Genomic DNA, 27,419 nt, shown 5'->3' on the forward strand with positions numbered 1-27,419 from the left:
GTGTGTATAGACCTCTAGTTATATGGGTTGGAATTTTTTAATTTATACACATGACGTAATAATAATAATAATAATTATATAGCACTTTTCTCCATATAGCTCTTTACATTTGCAGAACGAAAACACAATAGAAAATAAATGAACAGAATAAAGATGAGAGAGCTAAGCATTGAGTATAAGTAAAGTATAGGCACATTGATAAAGCACCTGACCTAAATCTGTATTTATAGAAAGGAGGCCTCTTGCACTGTTATGAGTTCCAGAAAGTAATGAGTCACAAAGATACCGTTTTGATTTGTATACGAAGCAGGATTTACTTTCTAGAAACCGTCAGCTGAGGGCAAGGGAGAAGCAAAGGGAATCGGAAGATGTTCTCAGTATTTCAGGCCCTGATTATATATGGCTTTAAAAGGCCAGAAGTCAATATTGAAAAAGATTTGCAATCTTACTGGCAAACAGTAAAGATAATGGAAATCTGGCTTTAAGAGCTACAGAATATACTGGCTCTATTTTCAATAAATGTTAAAAGAAATAAAATGTGACAGGAGTGTGACAGGTGAGTAACAGCCTGAGGGGCCGATTTATGGAGGATACGAATGTGATAATATCAGCCTAATTTACAATGCAATAATTTGTTACATCGCACAGATATATCAGTTATCTCATGCTGGGACAGAGCTTGCGAGATCGCTCTGCCCCTGCGATGCCACACCGCAGCCTTATAACAGCACCCACCCAATGCTCTTTAGACCATCTCCCACCCTGATCATACTCACCTACACCCAGGGATCGGAGATCGAAACTGTTGGAGGCTGCCGGTCATCAGGGCTATGACCAGAAGTGCTGTAAAGTGAGCTCCTAGCTTTGCAGCCAGGGCCAGCAACAGAAATCTTGAGGCCCGGTACATGAACATCTCCGGGCCCCCTCAAAATAAGAAAACCCTCTTCACGTGTGTGTGTGTGTGTGTGTTTATGTATGTGTCTAGATTTTTTTTTCTACAAACCACTTTTGATAGATAGATATATAGATAGATAGATAGATAGATAGATAGATAGATAGATAGATACTCTCTCCCCTCCCCAAGGCACTTACCTGGTTAATTAAAAAGGTGGAGCAGGCATTAAGCATGTTCTCTGGACCTTTTTCCTGCAAATCTTCTCACATTCCTCTGTTAAGCCCCGCCCCTTTTTTCTGCACTCTCAATATTTCCTGGAGAAGGAAACCCTGGATTCTCATTGGTGGGAGGCGGCCATCTTTGTGTAGTCTGTATGGGGGGCAGCCATCTTCTTTTAGCTCCTGCTGCATGCTCAGCAGCATACAGGAGCAGAGACATCCTCTGCCTACCCTGGCTTCCGCAGCTAGATGGCAAATACCAGATGACAGGTAACCGGAGCCATAGGGAGAGGAGTGAGGGTGATCGCTCTGCATGTTTTTTCTCTGCTCCGAGCCAGCGGCAGAGCAGACAGCATAATAAAAAAAACGGAGTGCATTTTTTTTGTGCCCCGGGATCGCATGCGATGCGACCCGATTTTTAATTGTACAGGCACCCTAATGGGTGATTACTATGTTAAATGCACCCCCATTGTTAACGCCACCTCCACTATCAACGCCAACCCGAAGCGTGGCAAGCACAGCGAGCCCCGCGAGGGGACGCGGATTACTTCACATGTATTCATACATATCTGTACTATGTAGTCTTGCCTGCAGAGTCTATTTTACTGTTGATTTACACTAAATGTGACCACGCATCGGGATCGAATCAGCATCGAATGATGCTGAAAACCGTTCGATGTCCATTCGATTTCTATTTGATTTTGATTTGATTTTGACAATCTGTCTGACTGTTGATTGGACGAGTCCAAACTCTTTACAGATGTTTTTGTAACCTTTATTTTTATTTTTTATTTTAATTCTATATCGGCTTATATTAAAAAAAAAAAATTGAATAAATATAGACCCTAAAGTTCTAAAAACTTTTAAAAACTCCTCTTGTCTTGTCATTCCCCCAACCTCATATCTCCTTCCCACTTTTTCCCTTTGTGTTTGATGTAATCTAGAAATGATAGTTAATATTTCTCTCTGTTTCTGAAATTAAACTTAAATATATTTGTTATATAGGAATATTACTTAAATATATTTGTATCTTCATTGTCAATTAATTGAACTCCTTCCTAATTTGTAATTAATGTGAAAAAAAAAACAATAAATATGTTTCTCAAAAAAAAAAAGAAAAAAAAAATGACAGGTTGTCCACTCTCATGTGATTTCTGACTCTGAAGTTCACTTCACCTACAAAATATTTGTTAAGCCTAAAGGTTTGTGATACAAATATGCAATATTGGATAATTTTCCTCAATAAAAAAATAAGAACATCTAATTTTTTTGGTCTCATTTGTTTGATTTGGTTCCCTTTATCTTGTTTTAGGACTTTTGTGAAAATTTGAGGCAGTTTTAGGACAAATTTCAGCATTAATATTGAAAGTGCTCACAAACTGTAAACCACCACTGTATATGCCCTCGATGGTTAACCTTGACACTCCAGCTGTTGTTGACCTACACTCTGCATCAGATTTAGCATGGCCAAATAGCAAAACTAAAGGAAAGCATGCTGGGATGTGTAGTTCAACAACAGCAGGAGTGTCAAGGTTAGCCTTCAAGGGTCTATGCCATGCTAACCACTTCATGATAGGAGAAGAGGGGGGCATGCATGGGACTCGTTTAAAGTGGAATTCAAATTTAAGTAGAACTTTAACAAATAAGGGGTTCAGTGTTGAGGTATATTGACCCTAGTGGATAGTAAACAATTATTTTGGAGATACCAGTTGGATTTGGGGAATGTGGTAGATACCACTGCAAAAGGGATAATGAGGGGTCTCGAGATAAAGTGAGGTCTAAAACATCCAGTATGAGGGACCAACATCCAAAAGTTACATTTCCAAAAGACATGGAAAATTATTTTGGCAGAGATGCTAACAGGCATGTAAAGGGAGCCAAATAAATTCTATTTAGGAGTTTATCTTGAATTTCTAGACTAGGGGCTTGATAGTTAAAACAAAAATCAACAGAGATAAGGGCACCCCTGTCTAGTACTTTACATATATTTCTATTTTCTACGAATCTGAAAAACTTTAGTTTTCCTAAACACAGTCACTGCATATCAATGTGTCACATCAGCATTGCAAATACATACACCTGTAGAAGGTTACATTCATTAAGGCATGCTTATTTGGGGGCAAAATACTTAAATAAAGCCATCTGTTAATCCAACCTATGTACCTTCTTCACACTATTCCCCTTGCACCAGTATCCATAGTACAGCGGACAGGCTAATTGCATAATGCAGAGGTCAAATAAACAGAAACAAGCAGTGCAATATTTAAATCTGTAATTCCAGATAGTGAGAAGACATGGCGTTTTCCTGTTAATCCAATTCATTATCTGGCAATGCTCACACATCCCCAGGGTTCAGCCTAACAGACAGCAAGTGTTATGAAACTCAAAATGCAATTAATTCTCAGAAGATGCACAATTGGATGCTGTGTCAGTTTCTATGGTAACCAAGAGACTTAGGACCAGCAACATTAGACAAACTTTTTTTTTGCTTTAGAAATAAATAAAGCAATCAGTTTGTTGTTTTTCTTACAAATATATCTGGTGTAGACACCTTACATGCTAATGTCATTTTAAATTTATGTAGACGTTCGTAAAATTTTAAATGTTAAACAACACAAAAAGTCACAAAATTTATTAAACTCCACACAGACATAGGCATTCATCCACACTCACGCTACTTATCTAAGAAATAAAGACGCGTACAACTGAATGGGCTTAAAGGGGACGGCTTATTTATTTTGAGCAGGGGCGGCCTATTTGAATCTAACTCAAATTTATGTCCCTGCTCTAACTAAGGTGGCGGGCAAAGAACGGCATGCAAGATAAATAACATTGCTGGAAAATAACAAAGTAATAAAAATAACAAACTCCGGATCTAAGGGTCTCCTGCCCTTAATTGCCAAGGACCGGCCACCTGCCAGCGTCCAAGACAACGGCACAATTTGTAAGCGGACTTTTCAAAAAGGGGGCCAATTGCCCTTAAGGTCAGGGGGTTGACCTTCTGCTTCTGCCCCTGACCTCGCAATATCACTAAGGCAGAGCTCACCACTCTGCCCGAGTCCTCAAAAAATTGGGCCACCTGCCCTAACTTACAAATGTCCGCAACAATTTACCCTATCCGAAGTAGATGATCGTTAAGGTCCAGATGTGGGCCCACCTGGATCGGTGATGCCCACATCTCGACATCAACCACCAGCTAAGTGTAGATACAGCTCTAATTTAAACTACCGTTCTTTCCGCCAGGACAAAAATAAGCCGACAACAACTAAACGAATAAATGCGCTCGACTTCTCAAAACGAATTCTAACCAACAATTGGGGTGGGAGGGAGGGCAACGTTTCCTGAAGCAAGAGGCAGAATCTTCTGGAAGCAAGAACATCACCCCATCAATCTCCACCTCTGACCTCAAGCAGCCTATCCTGGACCGTCATTCAAATCAGCCGGCCCGTCAATCAAGATAAGCCGAACCCCCGGGCCCAGATCCAGTGTGTGAGCTAAGGATTCCTGCCAATAGCCAGGTGAGTTTATGCTGTTTTCAGCCAGACAAGCTGGCTTCTACAGTCTTAAACTCCACACAGACATAGGCATTCATCCACACTCACGCTACTTATCTAAGAAATAAAGACGCGTACAACTGAATGGGCTTAAAGGGGACGGCTTATTTATTTTGAGCAGGGGCGGCCTATTTGAATCTAACTCAAATTTATGTCCCTGCTCTAACTAAGGTGGCGGGCAAAGAACGGCATGCAAGATAAATAACATTGCTGGAAAATAACAAAGTAATAAAAATAACAAACTCCGGATCTAAGGGTCTCCTGCCCTTAATTGCCAAGGACCGGCCACCTGCCAGCGTCCAAGACAACGGCACAATTTGTAAGCGGACTTTTCAAAAAGGGGGCCAATTGCCCTTAAGGTCAGGGGGTTGACCTTCTGCTTCTGCCCCTGACCTCGCAATATCACTAAGGCAGAGCTCACCACTCTGCCCGAGTCCTCAAAAAATTGGGCCACCTGCCCTAACTTACAAATGTCCGCAACAATTTACCCTATCCGAAGTAGATGATCGTTAAGGTCCAGATGTGGGCCCACCTGGATCGGTGATGCCCACATCTCGACATCAACCACCAGCTAAGTGTAGATACAGCTCTAATTTAAACTACCGTTCTTTCCGCCAGGACAAAAATAAGCCGACAACAACTAAACGAATAAATGCGCTCGACTTCTCAAAACGAATTCTAACCAACAATTGGGGTGGGAGGGAGGGCAACGTTTCCTGAAGCAAGAGGCAGAATCTTCTGGAAGCAAGAACATCACCCCATCAATCTCCACCTCTGACCTCAAGCAGCCTATCCTGGACCGTCATTCAAATCAGCCGGCCCGTCAATCAAGATAAGCCGAACCCCCGGGCCCAGATCCAGTGTGTGAGCTAAGGATTCCTGCCAATAGCCAGGTGAGTTTATGCTGTTTTCAGCCAGACAAGCTGGCTTCTACAGTCTTAAACTCCACACAGACATAGGCATTCATCCACACTCACGCTACTTATCTAAGAAATAAAGACGCGTACAACTGAATGGGCTTAAAGGGGACGGCTTATTTATTTTGAGCAGGGGCGGCCTATTTGAATCTAACTCAAATTTATGTCCCTGCTCTAACTAAGGTGGCGGGCAAAGAACGGCATGCAAGATAAATAACATTGCTGGAAAATAACAAAGTAATAAAAATAACAAACTCCGGATCTAAGGGTCTCCTGCCCTTAATTGCCAAGGACCGGCCACCTGCCAGCGTCCAAGACAACGGCACAATTTGTAAGCGGACTTTTCAAAAAGGGGGCCAATTGCCCTTAAGGTCAGGGGGTTGACCTTCTGCTTCTGCCCCTGACTCTGCCCGAGTCCTCAAAAAATTGGGCCACCTGCCCTAACTTACAAATGTCCGCAACAATTTACCCTATCCGAAGTAGATGATCGTTAAGGTCCAGATGTGGGCCCACCTGGATCGGTGATGCCCACATCTCGACATCAACCACCAGCTAAGTGTAGATACAGCTCTAATTTAAACTACCGTTCTTTCCGCCATATCAGTTCAAACTTGAACTGACCCGCCACCAACCTAGTGACAAAATTCCCTCAACTAAACCTCTAAACTTCTCAATGCGTCTATCAAATTCTGAGAAAACAAGTCCATGCCGACTATAGAGAGATGCACCCCATCCGGCCTGTACAAGGTCTCGTTTCTAAAGGATATGGCCTCGTGCCTGACGACCACTCCGCCCTCCGATACTATCGCCCTGCCGACTACAGAATTTATCCGCCTCCGTACCAAATCGATGGCACCCGGATTGAGTGCATCTCTCCAAACCTTTCTAGGTATAATCTCTGACCAAAAGAAACGGCAAAATCGCCATTCTCTGATCAGATCCAGCAATAAATTCCTAATCTCAATTCGTATATTGAGACCGGACTTATGCGTTAGGTCGTTGCCCCCCAGGTGAATGATGACAAAAAGTGGGTAACCAAATGACCCAACCGACTCATCCAAAAGACTCCTCAACGCGGACCACCTCATACCTCTACGCCCCAGCCAACGGATAAATCGCGTTTCCGGGAAACGTTCCGTATCCGTGGTTACCTGGGACAGGGACAACCAATACATAAGTGAATGCCCCACCATCCAAATCATATAGGTGTCCAAGCGTTGACCTGTAAGTCGAAATGATAGATACTGTTAGAAAATTGAAATGAAGGCCAACATCTGGCAAAATTTTAAAGGGGGGCCCGGGAGATTCCCTTAAAGGTGATTTTGGAGTTCTATATTAAATTGTTGATAACTAATAGGACTGTGATTTGGGTGATCTATTTAAGACTAATTGATTATTTGACCCACTTGAATTAAGTATAATCATATCTGTTGTTTCACGTGCTATGGGAAAAGGGGGGGGGGTGGGTCACCCGATTTGACTTGAGGCAAAAAACACAAATCTTCCACCAGTTGGCTAGAGCCTAATTTAAGACTGGTGATAACACAAAAAATTCCTCAAGGCCCCCCAAACACTAAAGCGCGTTTGGGCGAGCGGCTACTCCTCAAATGGGCTCACTGGACTATGTCGGCCTGATGTATCGCTTAAATGCACCAGATCGCCATCTTCCGAGTGCTCATATGTCGACCTGAGACCAACCCGCCGCAGCGGCTGCCGAAGCGGCCCCGATACGGAAAGAGTGTGTCCCAAAGTCGGCTGGAGAAAGACCCTAATGCAATATACAGCGCCTGAAAACCGACCTAAACTGAAAGTTAGTAAGGGGGGACCCGTCGATGTGCATCAGCCAGGCCCCGGGCAATTGGGGCCGCAACTCCACGTAAGCCAGAGCCGCCGCCACCGGACAGATCCGGCGGTCGCTACTCCGACCCAAATGGACCCACTGACCCCTGCCTGCTACATCGGTCTTTGAGCGCTGTATCTTGCACCACAAACCGTCGTGGTGCACGTCGACATGGCCGAACAGCATAGGCGAGGGAGATGCCCTGATTGCGGACACCAGTTCGCCTACTCTGAACGCCCCATGGAAAGCCATGGCAAAGGCCAGCCTGAAAAGTCGAACCTCGTAATCGTTTGAGCAAATTACTCTTAGAGACCTCGAGATTCGACGCAACAGGCCGGCATCAATCGGCCTGCGCCTGTCGGGCAAAACCGGCCTGGTTCTGGCCCATCCTTTCAGCATCCTGGAAAGGATGAAAGACTTGGTGATGTCTCTCTTCCCACCAAGACGCAAAAAGAATGATATGCCTGCCAGAGAGCGTCCAACAAAACTTCTGGACTTACCCTCCAAGTACAGGCTCCATACATAAGCCATAATAAGACGCTTAGAGCTCTTACCTGTGCCACCCTGTTCAATCATGAACTCGCTCCAGCGCTCCCATGAGGCCAGATAAGCTCTGAAAGTCGCCGGCGCTAACGACCGCAGGGCCAGCTCCTCTACCCCTCCAGAGGCACCTGCCATAAAAAAGGTGTACACTGTTCGCCATACTTCTGGGCTAAAGGCACAAGTTGCCTGAATCTTACCCATTCGAAACGGACAATGCATCCGCTACTTCGTTAAGCACGCCTGGGACGTGCTTGGCTCGCAATGTAATGTTGTTCGCCAAGCACTTCATCACTATCCGTGCTAAAATACGCAAAACTGGGAGAGAGGTTGACTTCAGTTGCGTAATGGATTGTACCACCCCTAGGTTATCACACCAAAAGACAACCTCCCTGTTTCCCAATTCTGCGCCCCAGAGCTCTAAGGCGACCATTATTGGAAATATTTCCAATAATATGTTATTCCTAGCCATGCCGTCTCGTGCCCAAGATTCGGGCCAGGCATCTGCGCACCAACGTCCCGCATAGAATGCGCCGAATCCGAAAGATCCTGCAGCATCTGTATATAATTCCAACTCCGCATTTGCAACGGCTGGAGCTTGCCATATGCATATGCCGTTAAAATTATCCAGAAACATTTCCCACACTTTCAAATCCCTCTTCATTTCTGAAGATAGACGTAGAAAATGGTGGGGTTTGCGAATCCCGACGGTCGCTCGCTGAAGTTTTCTACAAAATATTTTGCCCATGGGTATAACTCTACATGCGAAATTAAACAGGCCCAATAGAGATTGAGCCTGTCTAAGTGTTAACTTAGCCGCCGCGATGGCATAAAGTATTTCGTCATGTAGGCGGCGTACCTTATCCAGAGGAAGTTTACACAGACCCAGCTCGGAATCAATTTCAATTCCAAGGTACACCAAATTCGTAGTGGGTCCCTCGGTTTTTTCCCCCCTGCCACGGGAACCCCGAAATCCCTAAATAAATCAAGCGCTGTTTCTAGTAACTTAAAGCACAGGTCAGAACCTGGAGGACCCACTAGAAGAAAGTCATCCAAATAATGAGTAATGCTGTCAGCTCCCGTCACTTCCTGTAGGCACCACTGCAAAAATGTGCTAAAGCGCTCAAAATAAGCGCATGACATAGAGCAACCCATGGGCAAACATTTATCTATGTAAAAACCCCCATTCAATTTAAATCCCATGTATTGAAATGCGTTCTTATTTAAAGGTAATAGTCTAAAAGCTGATTCAACATCCAATTTGCACATGAGGGCACCAGGACCCATTTTTCGAATAATATCTATAGCGTCCTCAAATAAAAAATAATTAACAGTGCACAAATCGTCATCGATGGCGTCATTGACAGACGACCCTCTAGGACAAGAAAGATGTTGAATCAGCCTGAATTTCCCTTTAACCTTCTTGTGAACCACCTCAATAGGGGACAAAATTAGTCCCTCAACTGGTGGTGTTGAAAACGGGCCTGCCATGCGACCTAGTTTTACCTCGGCTTCAACTTTTTGGGATATTATGTCAGGATATTCCATGGCGGAGCGTAAGTTTCCCCTAGTCCCCGTATTAATCGGAGCGGAAACAGGTAATTGGAAACCTTCTGAAAATCCGGACTGCAAAAATTTAGCTCCATCTCTGTCCGGATACCGTTCAAGCCATCCTGACCTAAAAATAACCGCCTGAAGCCATAGGCTTTACATACGGAGACACAGACACTGAGTCACAAAGCTGGCCTACCTCCATGAGCTAGCAACTGTGGGTATTGAACCTGCAGCCTCACCTGCAGACCCCAGGCTTCCCAGGCATAGACTTAAGCCGTTCGCCACAGGCCTGGCCTTAAGGCAAAGATATCTACATATCGGCCCTTCCTAATCCTATCCCTAGCCCTGGGGCGCAAACCACGCTTTACAGCGGTGTTTGCACACTGCACGGTGTCTGATTCCACCGATATGTTTGATGAGCCCGAGCTGTGGGACTGATAAGTTCTACGCCTCTTTTTATTACGACGCCGCACACCGCCGTCCGAGGATGAACCACCCTCGGATGACGTTGATGCCAGTGAGGAGTCAGAAGTTCGGTGTCTGCGCCGCCTCTTACGAGACTTGGCAGCCCTTTTATGCTTAGCCGCTGCCCCTGAAGAGGAGCTCCCTGACTCCTCCCCATTAGACCCAGCATCCTCACTTGCCCCATCTGGGTCATTTGATGACTCACCCGTGTCAGATGCTGTTCCTCTTCGCCTAGCATCCCCATCGTTGCCACGGCTTGTCGATTGCCTTTCCATGACCTCTTGTTCCGATCCTTGACCTGCCAATAGAGGTTCAGTAACAACCCCAACAACAGATGCATTGCCGTGCGATGTTCTATCCCGTGAGGAAACCCTTCCTCCGCCCCTCGCCGCAGCAATGTTAGGCGTTATGGCTCTGGCTATGATGTCAGCCACCGAAGCCACTGTAACCGTCGGTGCAGCGCTCCCTTGTCCACCTGGGCCGGCGGTCATCAAAGGGGCCACTGCCGATACTACTGCCGCACAAATAGATGTTAACGCGGACGCATCCAGCGACACCATATTCCCTGCTGGATTAGTTCCCCTGACCACGTCCGCATAAGTGCGGCCGGTTTGCCAACCTGTCGCTGGCGGCGCCCTGCTGACCTCTGCCGCCCTATCCGCTGCTAGCCTTCTACGCTCGCGGCGCCTTGCCTTAGTGTTAAGGCGAATGCTCCCACTATCCTGGACTGTTTGCGACGAGCCCGCATGGCCCCTCTCGCATCCACTATTTGCCGGGCCGCTCTGAATCAGGGACGTGCAGTCAGGGGAGGCAGGGGAGGCAGTGCCTCCCCTGTCATTAATGATTAACCATAATTAAAATAATACAAAGAAAATACTTATGACACATATTATGTGTCATAAGTATATGCTTTATATTATAATCATTTTTACCCCTTTAAAATAATATACAGTATATCTTGGTCTAGGAGGCACCAAGTGCGGTGCCTCCCGCTAACAATGTAAATGGCCAGAATCAGGGGGCGGGCAGTGGGCGAAGCCGAGCACTGGGCTGTAAAAGCCCATTCAAAAAAGCTGGGGAAACGGCACCTGTGGCAGTGCCTCAGTGACAGGGACGTGCTTTCTGCCTATATGAAAGCACGCCTCTGTCACTGAGGCAGATGTGATTGGGCAAGCACATCTGCCTCTGTGACAGGGGCGTGCATTCATAACGGAGAAAGCACGTCCCTGACTATCACTGAGGCACTTCCAGGGGAGTATCTACAGGCGGCGTTCAAGGCTGCTTAACTGCCTTTTGACGACTGCTCCTCGCCGCCTGCTGTGTACTCGCCGCCCGCTCCGTGTCTCCGGCTCACGCGGCTCTGACTGTGTGGACAGTGGGGGCTGACAGCAGGGAAGTTGGGTGGCTTACCTAACCCCGCCAATGGGTGCCAGATGCCGGCTAGGCGACGCAGCAACTAACCCAGCGTCACTAGTCCTGGCCCCAAAGGCAATCCCCTGCACCCTCTGAAAATGTTTTAATTTTTAATCATTGCTGCCGCCGATGCTTCCGCAGTGAAGGGAGGAGCAAGGCTGGAGGTGTGCTCTCCCTGCACTGCTTACGATGCTGTGTCTGTGACCTGTAGCTGCCGCTGTGACACGTCAGGCTGTCAGCATAAAGAGCGGGTGTGTGGCATTAAAGCGCCCCCCCCCCCCCTCTGTGTGATGGCCCGACGGCATTATCCTACAAACCCCCGGCTCTCATACTGTGATGACTGAGCCACTCCCGACCCCCCAATGTCCGGCTCCCATACTTTGTGCCCCAGCAGCTGCTTCACCCACCAACCCCTGACTAATGTACCCTGATGCCTTGGCCGCCGACCACCCCTGCTGCTCCATCTCCACCCAGGCAGTGACTTCACATGGATTGTAACAGCACCTAATGCTGGCCGTGCTGCTGAACTTCCCTCCTGATACCCGCAGGCACAGACTGGAGGTAAGTTGTCACTTCCCTGCACTGTGCACTTTCATTGTTCTTTTCCTTCATGCCTTCTTCCCCCCCCCCCCCCACCCCCACCCTCACCCTCACCCTACACCTCCCTGACCACAGTATACACTCCAACTACATTCCTTACAACCCCTGCATTATTTATTTTGCTGTGTCCAAGTTGCTTCTGCGCTGACAGGCAGAAGCTGTTTTGCCTGTCTCTGCTGCTTATGCAGGTGGCAGCTCCTACAATAGCCTGTCAGCGCAGAAGCAACCAGGACTCAGCGTTCCCCACAGAGTCCGTTGGTGCTGGCCCCACCAAAACAGTGCCTCACTGACCAGTAACCTCACCGCACGTCACTGCTCTGAATACCATTCATGGTCCCACTAACTTGTACATCCATATTACTTTCACTATCTGACTCATCCCCCGAATCAGACCCAGACGATGAGGATTCATCCGAATCCTCACTGGAGTCATGACACAAACCCACTGAGGCCACAAGCATGGCATATTCTGCCTCAGTAAGCTTGTGCCTCATATCGTTAATGAAATGTCCCTCAGGTATGACATTCCTCCTCCTGCCACCAGATGGTGCTGCCACCTCATCTAACCTTACAGCTGCACCAGTGGCTACCTGCTTAGCCTGGCCTCTTCTCCTTACACTGCTAGGTGCACCATTATCCCTGACCCCAACAGGCTCTACAGCCTGTGGTCTCCTTCTATTACTCCCCCTCTTTTGTCTATTGCCCTGGTGGGCTAATTGCTGACCTCCCTCATTTTTACTAATATTGCCTACCAGGCCAGGGCTGTGCTGTCCAGCACCAGCCCTGACCGTGCTTTGCTACAGGGTCTCGCTTATGTTAGAAACTTGCAGGCTGCTATGCCTAGCAGCCCACATTACTCCCCTGCGCGCCAGAGCACCGCCATGCTGACCCCTGGCGGCTGCCCGGCGAGAACTACAATTCCCTACATGCCTAGCGCGCTCCGGCGCGGGCCTAACTAAACGCCCGCCGCCGGAGCCCTGCGCTGTTTCCCATATATACTCCGGCGCGGCGAGCGGTGCTTCCGCCGCCGCGCACTCCCTGCCTCCGGACCTCCCTCTCTGCCGCCCGCCCGCTTGTACTGCTCGGGCGGGCGACACTACCACCGCCGCTGGGTCCCCCCTACGGCGTCCACCCCCGCGAGCGCCGCGGGCGGGCGAAGCCGCTGCCCCTCTCCTTCCCCGCCGCCCGCCCGCTAGTGAAGTGCGGGCGGGCGACGCCAGCACGGAGGGCGCTGCCAAAGCGCCTCCTTCAGCCTGCGCCCTGAGGGGAGAACTCGCTGGGGCTGCAGCAGCCGCCCCAGCCCCCATCCTGCGGGCTGGTGAAGGGGATAAGCCCCTCTCCTCGCCCCTAACAGGAGGCCTGTTTCTAGGCCTCACCACTAAGCTAGCCCCAGCATATCTAGTGGGAGCCCCCACAGATCTTTTGGGCCTTGATGCCATATTAGAGAATTTAGAAAAGATAAAAGAGGAAATGATAGGAAAAAAGAATAAGCTTTATAGGCTTAAAGAGTAAGGGAAAGATTAATGAGAGAGAAGCTAGGAAATAAGGAATGCAATGACAGATTTATTTAACAAATGTCTCTGTACTTAACAGTCCTCTCAACGTTTCCTGAAGCAAGAGGCAGAATCTTCTGGAAGCAAGAACATCACCCCATCAATCTCCACCTCTGACCTCAAGCAGCCTATCCTGGACCGTCATTCAAATCAGCCGGCCCGTCAATCAAGATAAGCCGAACCCCCGGGCCCAGATCCAGTGTGTGAGCTAAGGATTCCTGCCAATAGCCAGGTGAGTTTATGCTGTTTTCAGCCAGACAAGCTGGCTTCTACAGTCTGTATGGGAGGATGAAGAGGTTTTTTTTTCACATAAGGATTACAAACTATAGCTGAGACTTAGAAGCCTGGCATAATTCAGTTAAGAATGAAGGAGAAAATAGGCAGGTACAGTAAGCAGCATCCTGCCTAGGGTCATATAATTATATGAATTTAGAAGGTGTGCATGTCTCCCCCTCTTTCCAGTAGTAAATACCAGTGGCAGAAAGTGACACGGTTACAGTGTCAATTTTGAATGCAGTGGAACGATGTTCTTCACATTCATGTGCGGATAAATTGCATTGCGCATGCATCTCAGTGGTGTTTGTATATTGAAGCACCATGGGGGGGGGGGGGGGGGGGTTTGGGGGGAGGCAGAGCGAGTGCTAATCTCCCAGTCCCAGGCTTGTTAGAGTGGGTCCTGTGTACTGGGCAGCAGTGGGTCCAAGGAGGCTGAAAACAGAGGGGGGGTTAACGAATTGCACTAATCTCCCGGATCTTCCCATGGATGAGGGGCTTCTGGTACCCCACTATGCAACTTGGCACAGCATAAGCAGTCCTTTTTTTCCATGTTGCTTTTAAAGAGCATGTGGCCACGCTTCTGGGATTAGGCCACGCCCTCTGTTTTTCTGGGGCCTAAGTGGCCTCATGTGTGAAGTAAATGTAGGTTTACCAAAATAAGCAGGATTAACACATCCCTACCCCTTGGAGGTATGTCCGCATACCTGGAATCTCCCATGTAAGATCAATGGCCAATCTGCCCCTGTAGACTGATATTGCATTTATGGGAATATCATGGGTGCGTCATTGATAGGGTTTGCATTTTGAAGAGCAGAAGCTTTCACATAGAAGACCATATTCAGATGGCCTTCAGCGTGCTCATTACATATGCATGGGGCGCTGACCCACTCATTCAATATGCACTGAATGTACAGGGTGGGACCAGCTCAGCGCTCACTGCTGCCTGGGTCGCCTGTCAGCTCAGCCAGCGGCGCCCACCACAGACCCCACTGGCACCACTCCCCCAAGCCACCACAGGGTCTGCCACATATGTAGTTACGCCACTGTCTGTCACTTCATTGGTTACCTGTATTCTACCGTATTCAATATAAATACTTTTACTTACACACAAGGCCATAAACCAAACTACACCAACATACATCTATTCTCTTATCTCAAAACATCTTCCAACCTGACCTCTTCGCTCCTCACAAGATCTACGTCTCACATCCACACTCATGACTCTCTCCCATTCTCGATTGCAGGACTTTCTTCAGGCTGCACCACTCTGTGTAATGTTCTCCCACACACAATAAGACTCTCCTCTAGTCTCCAAACCTACAAGCATTCCCTGAAGGCAAACTTATCAAATTCCAGAAACTGCCACTTAACCTTCATATACCATTCCTTTCTAATCACAACCCCACTGTACCACACATATACTTTCTTTCTTTGCCACATTTTTCATCCTCTTGACCCCTGGACACACTGCTGGGTTACCGTATCAAACAGCACACCAGGAACCTTTCCATTCTGGAGGACTTTATGCAATAAGCAGTGGTAGCCGACTCCAGTCCTCGAGAGCTACCAACAGTTCAGCCCAGCTGCTGCAAAGATTTACTAATTGCTCACTAACACATTTTAAAAGATCCACAGGTGGAGCTTATTACTTCACTTATGATTCTGCGAGGAGATCGGGGAAACATTAACTGTTGGTAGCTCTCGAGGACTGGAGTTGGCTACCCCAGCAATAAAGAATGCCTATCCTATGTATCGCTGTCTCCTAGTGTAAAGAAAAATGGTATATGCTACGCTAGATAAGAAACTGTTAATAAATAAATAGTAGTATTTCACTATAAATTTGTACCTGTCAATTGTAAAAACCCTGTTTCTTTTTCTTTTGTTAATATCCCACATGCTATATCATATACTGTAGGCAATACTGCTGTGCAATGTTCTACCGTATGTACAGAATATAAAAGCATACACTGTGGATTAACTGCCTTTTTCAGAATTTGAAGTGGCAGTTTGACGTTAATAACAGTTATTAAATGTAAGCGGTTGGCTGAGACCTTTGTCTACTCTTATTGCTTAAACTTCTTTTAAGATGTCAAGATTTGTGTTGCTGCTGCGAATTTATGTTAATGCCGCTGGAGGCGTCTTGAGTAAATAAACACCTTCGTCTTCCGTGCTCCCACTCTGCTCCCAAGGACGCAGCATCGGATCGTCTGCATGACCAACCATCATCTGAGTAACACTCGAGTTATTAAGCTGGTCATACATCTACGGATTTATTGTCAGATCTGGCTGGTCAGAACAAAAACCTGGTAATATCTGAATGACAGTTTGGCAGTTTTCCAGCATTTGAAAGCAAATGGTCAACTGTCATTTGCTCTCATCCATTACCAGGTTTTTGTTCCAACAAGCCAGATTGGACAATAAGGGGGAAATTTACTATTATGAAAAACCTAGTTTTTCGTATTAGTATTTTCCCTACGACTGCATACGACTGTTTCAGTCGTATGCAAAGTCGTGTTCCGGAGGGGAATGTACAAAGCAGTCAGATACGACTGCTTTGTAATCCTCCGATGGTGTAACCATTCATATTAGCTGGCTGTTTATACGGCCGCTAATACGAATTAGTAGAGGCAGTCTGCATGGATCAGTCAGATCCGTGCAGGCTGCAAGGTGTAAAAAAAATAGAAAATTAAATATATAAATAAAAAAAACGCCGTGGGGTCCCCCCCACAGCTGTAACCAGCACCAGGCTGAAAGAGCCGGGGCCGGTAATTAAAAATCAGGGAACCCAACAAATAGGGGTTCCCTGATTTTTAACAACCAGCCCCAGGCTCCAGGTCCGGGGCTGGTTCCCAAAATACGGGGGACAAAATGACTAGGGGTCCCCCGTATTTTAAGAACCAGCCCCAGGCCAAACCAGCCAGCAGGGTAATGTCACAGCCGGGGGACACTTATTATATAAGTTCCCGCGGCCAAAACATTAACCCCCTGACCGGTCAGCCTGGCCAGGGGCCCTGGGGGAGTGGGGACCCCCCCCCAATAAAGGGGTCCCCCCCTCCAGGACTTACCTGACCAGGCTGAAGCCTGGTGCTGTCCCCGGTGACCCTGGGCTGTGGTCACCGGGCTGATCTTGGTGTAAAAAAAAAGATGAATAAACTATTGTCTTAAACTGTGGAACTATGAGTCCCAGCAAGCCTCCCCTGCAAGCTGGGACTTGGAGAACCACAAGTCCCAGCCTGCAGGGCATTAAAGGGCCCGCTGGGTCTTGTAGTACCACAGTAAAAAAAATTGTCCCTGGCGGTGTCCGGGTCCGAAGAAATCCATGTTGGAGCTGTGGAAGGAAATCCTACTCACCTGGTCCTGTGCTGAAGATGTCTTGTCTTGGTCCGACATAGTCCAGGTAATCTTCAAGCTGTCGCCGGTCCCCGCACTCTCCGCATCGCACTGAGGAGAGATGCAGAGATATTTCATACTCTGCGCCTCTCCTCAGAATGATTCTATTGGCCGCCTAGCGGCCAATCAGGAGCCGACTTTCTTAGCTCCGATGCGATGCGGAGAGTGCGGGGAGTGCCGGCAGCTTGAAGATTACCTGGACTACGTCGGACCAAGAGAAGACATCTTCACCACAGGACCAGGTGAGTAGGATTTCCTTCCACAGCTCCAATATGGATTTCTTCGGACCCGGACACCGCCATGGACCTGGAGGACGACACGGACCGCCGACATGGACCTGGAGGACGACACAGGACACCGGACACCAGGACAGAGGGCTACCTATGGGATCAAGATAGATAAGTATCAGTGTGTGTGTAATGTATGTATTAAACTTTTATTTTTCAGGTGTCAGTGTGTATTTATTTAACAATTTTTTTTACTGTGGAACTACAAGACCCAGCGGGCCCTTTAATGCCCCGCAGGCTGGTACTTGTGGTTCTCCAAGTCCCAGCTTGCAGGGGAGGCTTGCTGGGACTCATAGTTCCACAGTTTAAAACAATAGTTTATTCATCTTTTTTTTTACACTAAGATCAGCCCGGTGACCACAGCCCAGGGTCACCGGGGACAGCACCATGCTTCAGCCTGGTCAGGTAAGTCCTGGAGGGGGGGACCCCTTTATTGGGGGGGTCCCCACTCCCCCAGGGCCCCTGGCCAGGCTGACCGGTCAGGGGGTTAATGTTTTGGCTGCGGGAACTTATATAATAAGTGTCCCCCGGCTGTGACATTACCCTGCTGGCTGGTTTGGCCTGGGGCTGGTTCTTAAAATACGGGGGACCCCTAGTCATTTTGTCCCCCGTATTTTGGGAACCAGCCCCGGACCTGCAGCCTGGGGCTGGTTGTTAAAAATCAGGGAACCCCTATTTGTTGGGTTCCCTGATTTTTAATTACCGGCCCGGCTCTTTCAGCCTGGTGCTGGTTACAGCTGTGGGGGGGACCCCACGCTGTTTTTTTTTTAAATTATTTATTTCTTTTTCTATTTTTTTTACACTGCAGCCTGCACGGATCTGACTGATACGTGCAGGCTAAAGGCAAATACGACAGGAACATCAAGGTGTATTTTCCTGTCGTATTTTCATGCCTGTTTTACACCAATTAGCAGCCGTATTATCAATATGGCTGCTTAGTAAATCAGGAACCACCATTCTTTTGAATGGTGATTCCTGTCGTATTCTATCGATGGTGTAGACATTCGTATTTGTAAATACAAATACGAATGTCCCATCATTAGGAATACGAATTGCTGTATTTTTGGGATAGTAAATCCCGAAAATACAAATGTTTTAAAAATAGGTGTATTTCTGCCTACGAATACACCTATTTTTTACGAATCCATATTAGTAAATTTCCCCCTAAATCTGTATATGTATGGCTAGCTTTTCTCAGGCTGTCTGGTATTTCCCTGCAGCCACTGAGCTTCAGCACGTCTAGAATATGGGGGGTAACATGCCCTCATTTTCTCCAATGCTCATCATAGCTGCCTCCGCTTCACCCCCAAATTGCTGAAACATGTCAATGAATTACAACCTTTAAATGAGAGTACGGCAGGTAGTTTGTTTTGGTATTTGCAGTATTTTGTGGGGAATTTGCACTAGTGATCAACACTCTAACATTAATTAAATAAAACTGTTTTCTTAAATACAAGTAAACAGCATACAAGCATTTCGGTGCTTGCGTAGTTTCACAGCGGCACTAAAATCGCATCGCATGCGATCGCTCGCGATGTGATGGCACTTGTGTCGTTTCAAGTTGCCCGTTACCACGGATCGCATCGCTTGCAAATCATATGCAATGCGATGCAATGCAATGCAATTTAGCACACCTCCCACTATCCACATCACCCCGAAGCGTGGCGAGCAGACGCGGTACGCGTCCTCTCGACTTGTTCATATACCCACTATCCACAGTAGCGAGCCCCGCTAGGGGACGTGGATTACTTGACGTGTAGTCCGTGTCCCCTTGCAGGGCTCGTTGTGCTTGCCATGCTTCGGGCTCGTTATCAACGTCCCCTCACAGGGCTCGCTACGTTCACCATGCTACACCATGCCACACTTTATAAAAGCAACTTCACGCCGCTTTTCTTCTACAGGTATTCACCCCTCCAGCTTTATGTACATGTAGAAATACATTTAATTGCATTCTGTGTGCAATCTATGGGTACTGTGGGCGAGATGTATTAACATACATCGCCGTCCCTCGCCGCCTGGCTGCCCGATGCCAGCGCATATGTACTAACATATGCGGCTGGCGCGGTGATGGAGGCCACCTGCGATACCTGTGATGTGGTGTGCGGGGGGTCTCCGTCACCTACTGGGCTCTGCGGCGTCCTTGGCATCTCCTCCTCCCCCCTGCAGCCGGAAGGACATCCCTGGCTGTGACATGCTGCTGGGGGAGGAGGAGCAGCACGGAGGACAGGGGAGGGGGTGCAGACGGCAGGCAGTGGGCGGCGATAGAAGCCCATAGGCTTCTATAGGGCATAGCCACCCAAAGATGGCAATACCCTTCCCGCCGAAGATGTGGCAGCCAGGTTTTAGTAAATTTGAAAATGCAGTAAAACAGGGGTTTTACCACATTTTCATCATAGTACATCCCGCCCTGTAAGAGATATTTCCTATGTATCCAACCTCAACACTTCTTAAACTGTAAAGGTGCCCATAGACGGTCCGTTCATCGGATCCGTTCGGCACTTATATAGTACACATCGCATCGCGTGCCTTGTGCATGCCTTGTGCATGCGATGCGATGAACAGCTAGTACAAAAAGTATGTGCAGCACATACTTTTTGTACCGTATGATGAGATGCGCGGGAGCGCGCATCTCATAGTACAGAACGGACTGTCTATGGGTACCTTAAAGTCTAGGGCAGAGATTTTCAACCGTTTTAACTCTCAGCACTTCAAACAAGGTTTTAAATGGCCACACCTTCAGATCCCTACAGGGAAAAAAACTCATTAACCCCTACAGGAAAAAAACAAAACCACTGGCTCAATTATAAAAAAAACAAAAACAATCACTCATCCCCACAGGTAACAAACTAAAATACATTGGCATTCACATGAAAACATATATCACATTGGTCTCCATATAGAAAACCAATTAATTGCATTGTCCCCCACAGAACACAAAAAGAAAAGACATTCACCTCCAGATGAACACAATACAGTCTGTGCCAGGATGATCTGCTTACAGAACACTGGAGAGACCTTATGACAATGCCAATGGTTTTCAGTGTATAGTTCCCCAGGGGTTAGAGTTACAAATGCCCTCATGAGAACACCATACGAGTCATTGCCTAGCTGCCATTATGTTCCCCTAGTGTTCCAGTGGTGACAGCATAACAGCAGGACACTCGAGCAGCTCCTCACACTAGCTCCCTGTAACTCATCGACACTGACACCAATGTGAGAGAGGTAGCAACAACAGCCACCACCAACCAATGGTGATAAGCAGATGACAAGAGGAGGAGGAGCCAGCAGCCCGATCTATGCCCACTGACATCAGAAAGGGGTGGCCTAACATGCCCAGGATACAGAATCAGGATTGGAGCAGGAAGAGACCAGTGATTAACAGTTGAACTGGCGGAGGTGGTTGATAACTGGTATGGTCATCCCTAGCTCTGGTAGAACACTTGAGAACAGCTCAAGGTACACTAGTGTGCCACGGCACAGTGGTGGAAAAATGATGGTCTAAGGCAGGGGTGGGCAATAAGCTGTTGATGAACTACATATCCCAGCATGCCTTGCCTTAGTTTTGCTATGCTGAAACTGATACAAGGCATCAGTAATTCATCCACAGCTGGAGGGCTGCTTATTGCCCACTCCTGGTCTAAGTGCTTTCAATGGGAAGAGGCGGCTTTTGTTATCCACCCCCTCACAGCCGTGGTGGAAATTTAAAGCGGCACTCACAGGAAGTGTCAGCCTGGCACAAATTTTAAGTATTCTTTTACATTTTCCACCACCACTTAAATCTCTAAAATGCAAATATATTCTTAAGGGGGAGATTTAGCAAACTTTGGAGAGGGTTAAAATGGAGAGAGAGATAAAGCAATGACCAATCAGCTTCTATCTGTCATGTTACAGGCTGTGTTTCAAAAATGACAGGAGCTGACTGATTGGTACTTGATCTGTCGCCACATTATCTCGCTCCACGCTTTAACACCTTTCCCCCTAAGTATCTGAGCTACGCAAATCAGCGTTGGTAATATGAATATTCATTTCTTCTGACCATGACCATTTCTGACTTACGTTATAAATCATTTGAGATCTCATTTGTATATTGCTTTTACACTTAAAAGAGTTTTGACCCTGGGGACCAAGATAAATGTTTGGAGAAGCTGTGGAGGACATTAGTGTCAGGGAAGATGCCGTTTATTTTATGATAATTGATCTTCATGATGAATATGGTTTTGTTGACTACTGGCGTACACATTGTAACATCACTTCTGTGGCACAATCTACAAAGGGAGTAGAAACACATTAGGTTGAAAGCACTATAAAAAATAAATGCGTTTTAAGCAGCTTATCAAATGCAAGTAATCATATAAGGAGCCAAATGAGCCATTATTTACTTACTGTATACTGGAGATAGCTTTAAAGAATTAACCTATGAATTTCATTGGACCAGGTCAGCTTAGAAGATACGGCTGAAGAATATTAATGGCCCCTTCCATTGCCCTCAATACCCTCCCCTCTTGTTATGCTGCGGCTAAATGTACATTTCCTTATTATAATGCCATTTTCAGTGACACGATCGTTTTATGGAGCCCCCGCTAATGCAATGATCCCAGGGCTTGGTTAGGTTGGGTCACTAAAGTTCTGTAAAGTGATGTTAATCCCATTTTTGTCAAACTAGTTCTGGTTCCTTTTCTTTGTACATTGTATTAATGAAACCTTGTTTTAGCCTTAATAATATTGTCCCCAGCAGAAAAAACTCCATAAACATTGGCACATGCACAAACACGCAGCCTGTTATGCTGCTTTCCCACTGCAGACCAGTTTAAAGTACTGGTAATCTTAAATGGTATTTAAAACGGTATTAGCATTCCCACTGCAGCAGATTACCGTTTTAAATACCATTTAAGTACCATTCCCATTGCAGTGAACCGTGTAAAATGTAGAGTGCCTAACCCCCCACCCCCCCAGTGTAAAGAGTGCCTAATCCCTCCCTCCCCCCAAGTGTAAAGAGTGCCTAACCCCCCGTACCTGCCCTGTGCCCCCACCTCCCCTCCCCTTGTACTTACCTGCACGGGGATGCAGGGCAGTGGGGAGGCAGTGGGGGTCCATGCAGGGTACAGGCAGTCCCAGTGCCTGATGAGAACTAGTAGTTCTCACTTTGCGCATATGTAATGAGTGCACATGCATACTAATGAGCCGCTCATTACATATGCGCATATGTAATGAGCGGCTCTTTATTATGCACGTGCACTCATTACACATGCACAAAGTGAGAACTACTAGGTCTCAACAGGCACTGGGACTGCCTGGAGGCTAAATAACGTTTAAGAGGCATTCCCACTGCCTCTTCAACGTTATTTTAACGTGTAGGACTCTGCTTTAAAAACGGATTGAAATACCATTTAGCTTTAAACGGTATTTCAACTCTGGCACTTTCCCACTGCAGCCTTAAAATGGTAAATTGTGCTGAAAATTGGCAATTTACCATTTTTTAGCTGCAGTGGGAAAGGGGCATTACTGTACTTTCCCCTTATTGTGTTATAATCATTTGTAAATCACAAAATAAACCCATAAACAATGCAGCCAATGAATGATGGTAAATATACATTGAAATGTGACCAGAAAAAAGGAAGAAAACAAAGGTATTGTAGAGAACTAGCTTCATTTCAGTAGTCAGACGCTGCTGTTATCGAGTTATTGTATTTTGGCATATCGCTTCTGCTAGACCTGGCCCTAACCAATTTGATGCATTATGAAAGGTTTTGGCTGGTGCCTTTGGCACCTAGTTCCACTGTTAGTTCCACCTCTCACTCTTCTCCCACAAAATACCCATCACCCAGCAGCACAGATTACAGCAGCAGTTGGCAATACCCATCACCCCTCACCCATAGCAGTTGTAATGCCCATGCCTAATTAGACATTTTGTTGCTCTGTGCCAGCTTTGGTGCACCACAACCAAAATTTTAGATTGGGGCAAGTGGTTACGCCTCACAGTAGTGCCCCTTTACTTTATACACATTATGCCTCACAAACATGACCCTTTATCCTATAAACATTATGCCACATATATGTTACTCCTCACCCCCTTTACCTTACACATGTTATACCTCACAATAGTGTGCCTTATTTGTGTTATGTCACACAGTATTGCTCCTTATTTACATTACACCACACAGTAGTGTCCTATATACATGTTACTTTACACAGTAATGCACCTTATACACATAATGCCACACAATATTATGTGTTTATGTATGTATGTATGTATGTATGTATGTATGTATGTATGTTTGCAGCAGAGTTTCCAAGAGTCACTGATTGTATAGTGTGTAATGCATGGGGACAGGAGGGACTGTGGTATATAAAAGAGAAGTAAGTTTGTGATACATGGGGACAGGAGGTGCTGGGGGGGGGGGTAAGTATAAATGGAAAAGGGGTGTGATACATGGGTAAAGGAAGTGCTAGGGGTTAGTTTGTTAGGAGGAGGGGTGAGATACACGGGGACAGGAGGAGCTGGAGGGTAAGTATACCAACCACCCCCCACCATCAGCCGGTACCCCTGTAGAGCGCCACCCCGGCCAGGGGGTACATATGCCCCTGACTGTAGATGTTGCACCAGAAATATGTCACAATGAGACCTTGTAGGTATGTAGACGATTAAGAACATACTGTACAAACAACAGGTGTACTACCAGGACACAGAGCTGTCCTCTCCTATCTGTACTGCTGTAGATAAAGCTGTGTGTGTTTGAATGTCTAACACCTTACATATAAGTTATAACCCTGTACTGTACCAGGTCTGCAGCAGCTACAGCAGCTACAGCCTGCTGCAAACATCTGGGACAGACGATGATAAAGAGATGCTTAGATGTGGAAACTCTGCACAAAGTATTTGTTGGAATTAACACAAGCGGAAACAGAAGCCGGCCGAGACTCATGGTCTCAGTGCGCGCTATATGATTTCCTGAGTACACTGTTTAAGGCACAGGGCTGGAGCTTTAACTGTTTCCGACATCCTGACAAGTTTTGACAATACAGGAAATGTGTTACTATTTACATATTGAACGCTTGGAGCCAAGACATCCCCTTAGAAAAGTTCATGATGATGAAACATCCACACACACACACACACAGCTTCATCCACGGCAGTACACATGATAGGGGATTCCTGTCTGCTGCACGTCCTGGTGGTGACCTGTTGTGACCTGTTTTTCTATAAGCACTCTCTATTTCTGGTACGGTACTTCTGTATTATCTGGGCGCCCGAAATATCACATCCCATGCCACTAATTAAGGCATGCGATGCAATGCGATGGGACCCGATTTTGAGGCTTTCCCGGGCAGAGTATACAATTTTAATATCGCGTTGCATCGCATGCCATTATAATGGCATGCGATACAACATGATTGTACCCGATATTACATTGTACAGGCACCCTGATGCCTTATTACAATGTTAAATGCCCCCCCCAGAGCCGATTTTTAATTGTACACCCACCCTGATTACTATGTGAAATGCCCCCCCCCCCCATTGTTAACGCCACCCCAGTATCAATGGCAACCCGAAGCGTGGCGATCGCAGCGAGCCCGCAAGGGGCGGCGGTACGCGTCCTCTGACCTTTTCATACCCCCACTATCCACGTAGGCATGGAGCTGATTTAATATAGTGTGGCGAGCGGCCGCGGAATATATGTGAAGTAATCCGCGTCCGCTCGTGGATAGTGGGGGTAATGAAAAGGTTGGAGGACACGTACCGCCGCCCCTCGCCACGCTTCGGGTTGGCGTTGATAGTGGGGTGGCGTTAACAACGGGGTGCCATTTAACATAATTACCCATCAGGGTGGGTGTACAATAAAAAATCGGGTCGGGGGTGGGGCATTTAACATAGGAATCAGGCATCTGGGTGCCTGTACAATAAAAAATCGGGTCCAATCACATCGCATCACATGCAATATGATTGCATGCGATGCGACGCGTTTTTTGCCCTGCGATGACAAAATCGGGCGCCCAGATAATACACAAGTACCTCTGGTACATATTGATACATATATTTGAACCTTTTAATGATTATTATATGAAAATAAATAAGTAGTCGCCTTTATCTTTCTTGCTTGTAGATCATTTTGCAGAAGGAAGAACTGGTAAATGTAAGAAGATGCAGAATTTGAGGCTCTTCGTACTTCTGTAGTTAGTATGTCACTCACATGGGGACTTTCCGTGCATTTAATGTTTTATTCATTATCTTAATTAGTGGGTGATTCAACACCGCTTGTAAAGCAGCGATCGTTTGCAGCTTAGCGAGCGGCTTAACGATGCCCACTGCCAGGGAACGACCCCCACCGCTGAATCCCTACTGTAACATGCAGAGCCATGTATGGGAACACATCACCTCGCGTGCGGCCGTAGGGGACAGAAACCATTTGATGGTCGCAGACCACCAAATGGTTTCTCTTCCCTTCGGAAAGAAAAGTCAGTCTGAACTGACTATAATTTCCTTCGGTGTCCACCAAAGTGGGGGCGGGAGCTGACATTCAGTGACATCAGCTGCCCGCACCCAGCAGGTATCGGCCCGACTGCGTCCCCAGGGGAACACCCAGCATTTACATGGGGACCCTGATAAAATGCTGAGCGTTCTCCTCCAGATGCCCCCTGCCCACCTTCCTCCCATTCATTGTGATAGTTGCCAATGTCGTTCGTACAGCGGCCTTGCACATGCACAAATACGCGCATGCACAGAGCCTCACCATCGGTCCCCAGTGCAAATACGCTGGAAGTGATCACTATTGAATCTCTTAGGGTGAGATTGATCAAACCTTAGAAGTGGAATCAGTTTCTACTTATACTTTTATAAAATGTACTTGATAAATCTTATCTAGAATCTTATTGGTCGCTATATGCCACTTTTCCACTTCCCTTTGGTAAGTATAATATTATATATTAATTCACTGTCTGGTTGTGCTTATAAAAATTCTAATTGATCATCGTCTCCATTGTACTATGGACTTTTTTATTATTATTTTTCTGTTGTTTTTGTTTAGTATTATATTTGTATGTATTTGCTTTGCTTTTAGATGCCCATACACAGGTCCAACTTTTCTGAGGAGTCGGACCGGATTTACCTTGAACTTGCCCAACAGCTCCCTGGGAGAGCTCCATATGATTTATCACTTGATGTGCCATTGTTGCTTGCGATAAATCGCATTCAATTTTAACTGTCTATGGGTGAGATGTACTAAGCCTTGGAGAGTGATAAAGTGGACAGATATAATGGGGAGGGGTTTTTTTTGAGTTTTATTTTCGCAAAAACGGCCGTTTTTGGACATTTTCCGAAAATCACATATTTTACAGGGTGCGATTTTCGGAAAAAATTGCATTATTTTGCTGCGAATTTGCACATTTTAAAGGTGCGATTTTTAGTAAAACTAAAAATCGCATCCAGATGTTTTTCCATTAAAATGTATACAAATCGTCTATTTAATGGGATGCAATTTTTAGTAAAGGTTACTAAAAATCGCAAAACAAATAGACCAGGTTCTGACTGGCGAATTTGTCAGAAACATACACAGATCATTGAGATCTGTGCATGGTTCTGGTGTAAAAAAAAACTTCAGGCTTTTCCCGAACCATGATTGGCTGGCGGGGCTAAGTCCCGGGCTGGGGGCGGAGCTCCTGATGTAAACAAACCTGCCCCCAGACACCGGAGAGCATTGCGGAGGGTCCGGAGAAGGTCCGGAGAAGCCCCGAAGATCAGCGTTGTGAGTATATTTTGGTTTCACAGGTTCCCCACTTTGGATTCTACTGGACAAGGGGACCGATCTTCTATCAACATAGATGGATGTATGGTCTCCGTATGTAATAAAGTTTTACTGTCAGTGTGTATGTGTTTTTATTTAACTATTTGTACTGCTGGGGCACTACTAGTCCCAGTGGGC

General features: G+C 46.6%; 1 protein-coding gene across 4 annotated transcripts in view; it reads right to left on the reverse strand.

The window, feature by feature from the left end:
• Positions 1-21,663: 21,663 nt before the first annotated feature.
• The window catches only part of LOC146009081 (protein FAM13A-like), a 57,303-nt gene continuing 51,547 nt past the window's right edge, over positions 21,664-27,419 (reverse strand). For all 4 annotated transcript variants that reach the window (XM_083149119.1, XM_083149121.1, XM_083149120.1 and 1 more), the window contains one exon: positions 21,664-21,767. In XM_083149119.1, coding sequence (XP_083005245.1) covers positions 21,750-21,767 — 18 coding nt within the window. In that variant the 3' untranslated portion in view covers positions 21,664-21,749. The remainder of the gene's footprint in view (positions 21,768-27,419) is intronic.

The sequence above is a fragment of the Crinia signifera genome, chromosome 6, assembly GCF_055691185.1.
Source record: "Crinia signifera chromosome 6, ASM5569118v1, whole genome shotgun sequence".
NCBI classification, from domain to species: domain Eukaryota; kingdom Metazoa; phylum Chordata; class Amphibia; order Anura; family Myobatrachidae; genus Crinia; species Crinia signifera.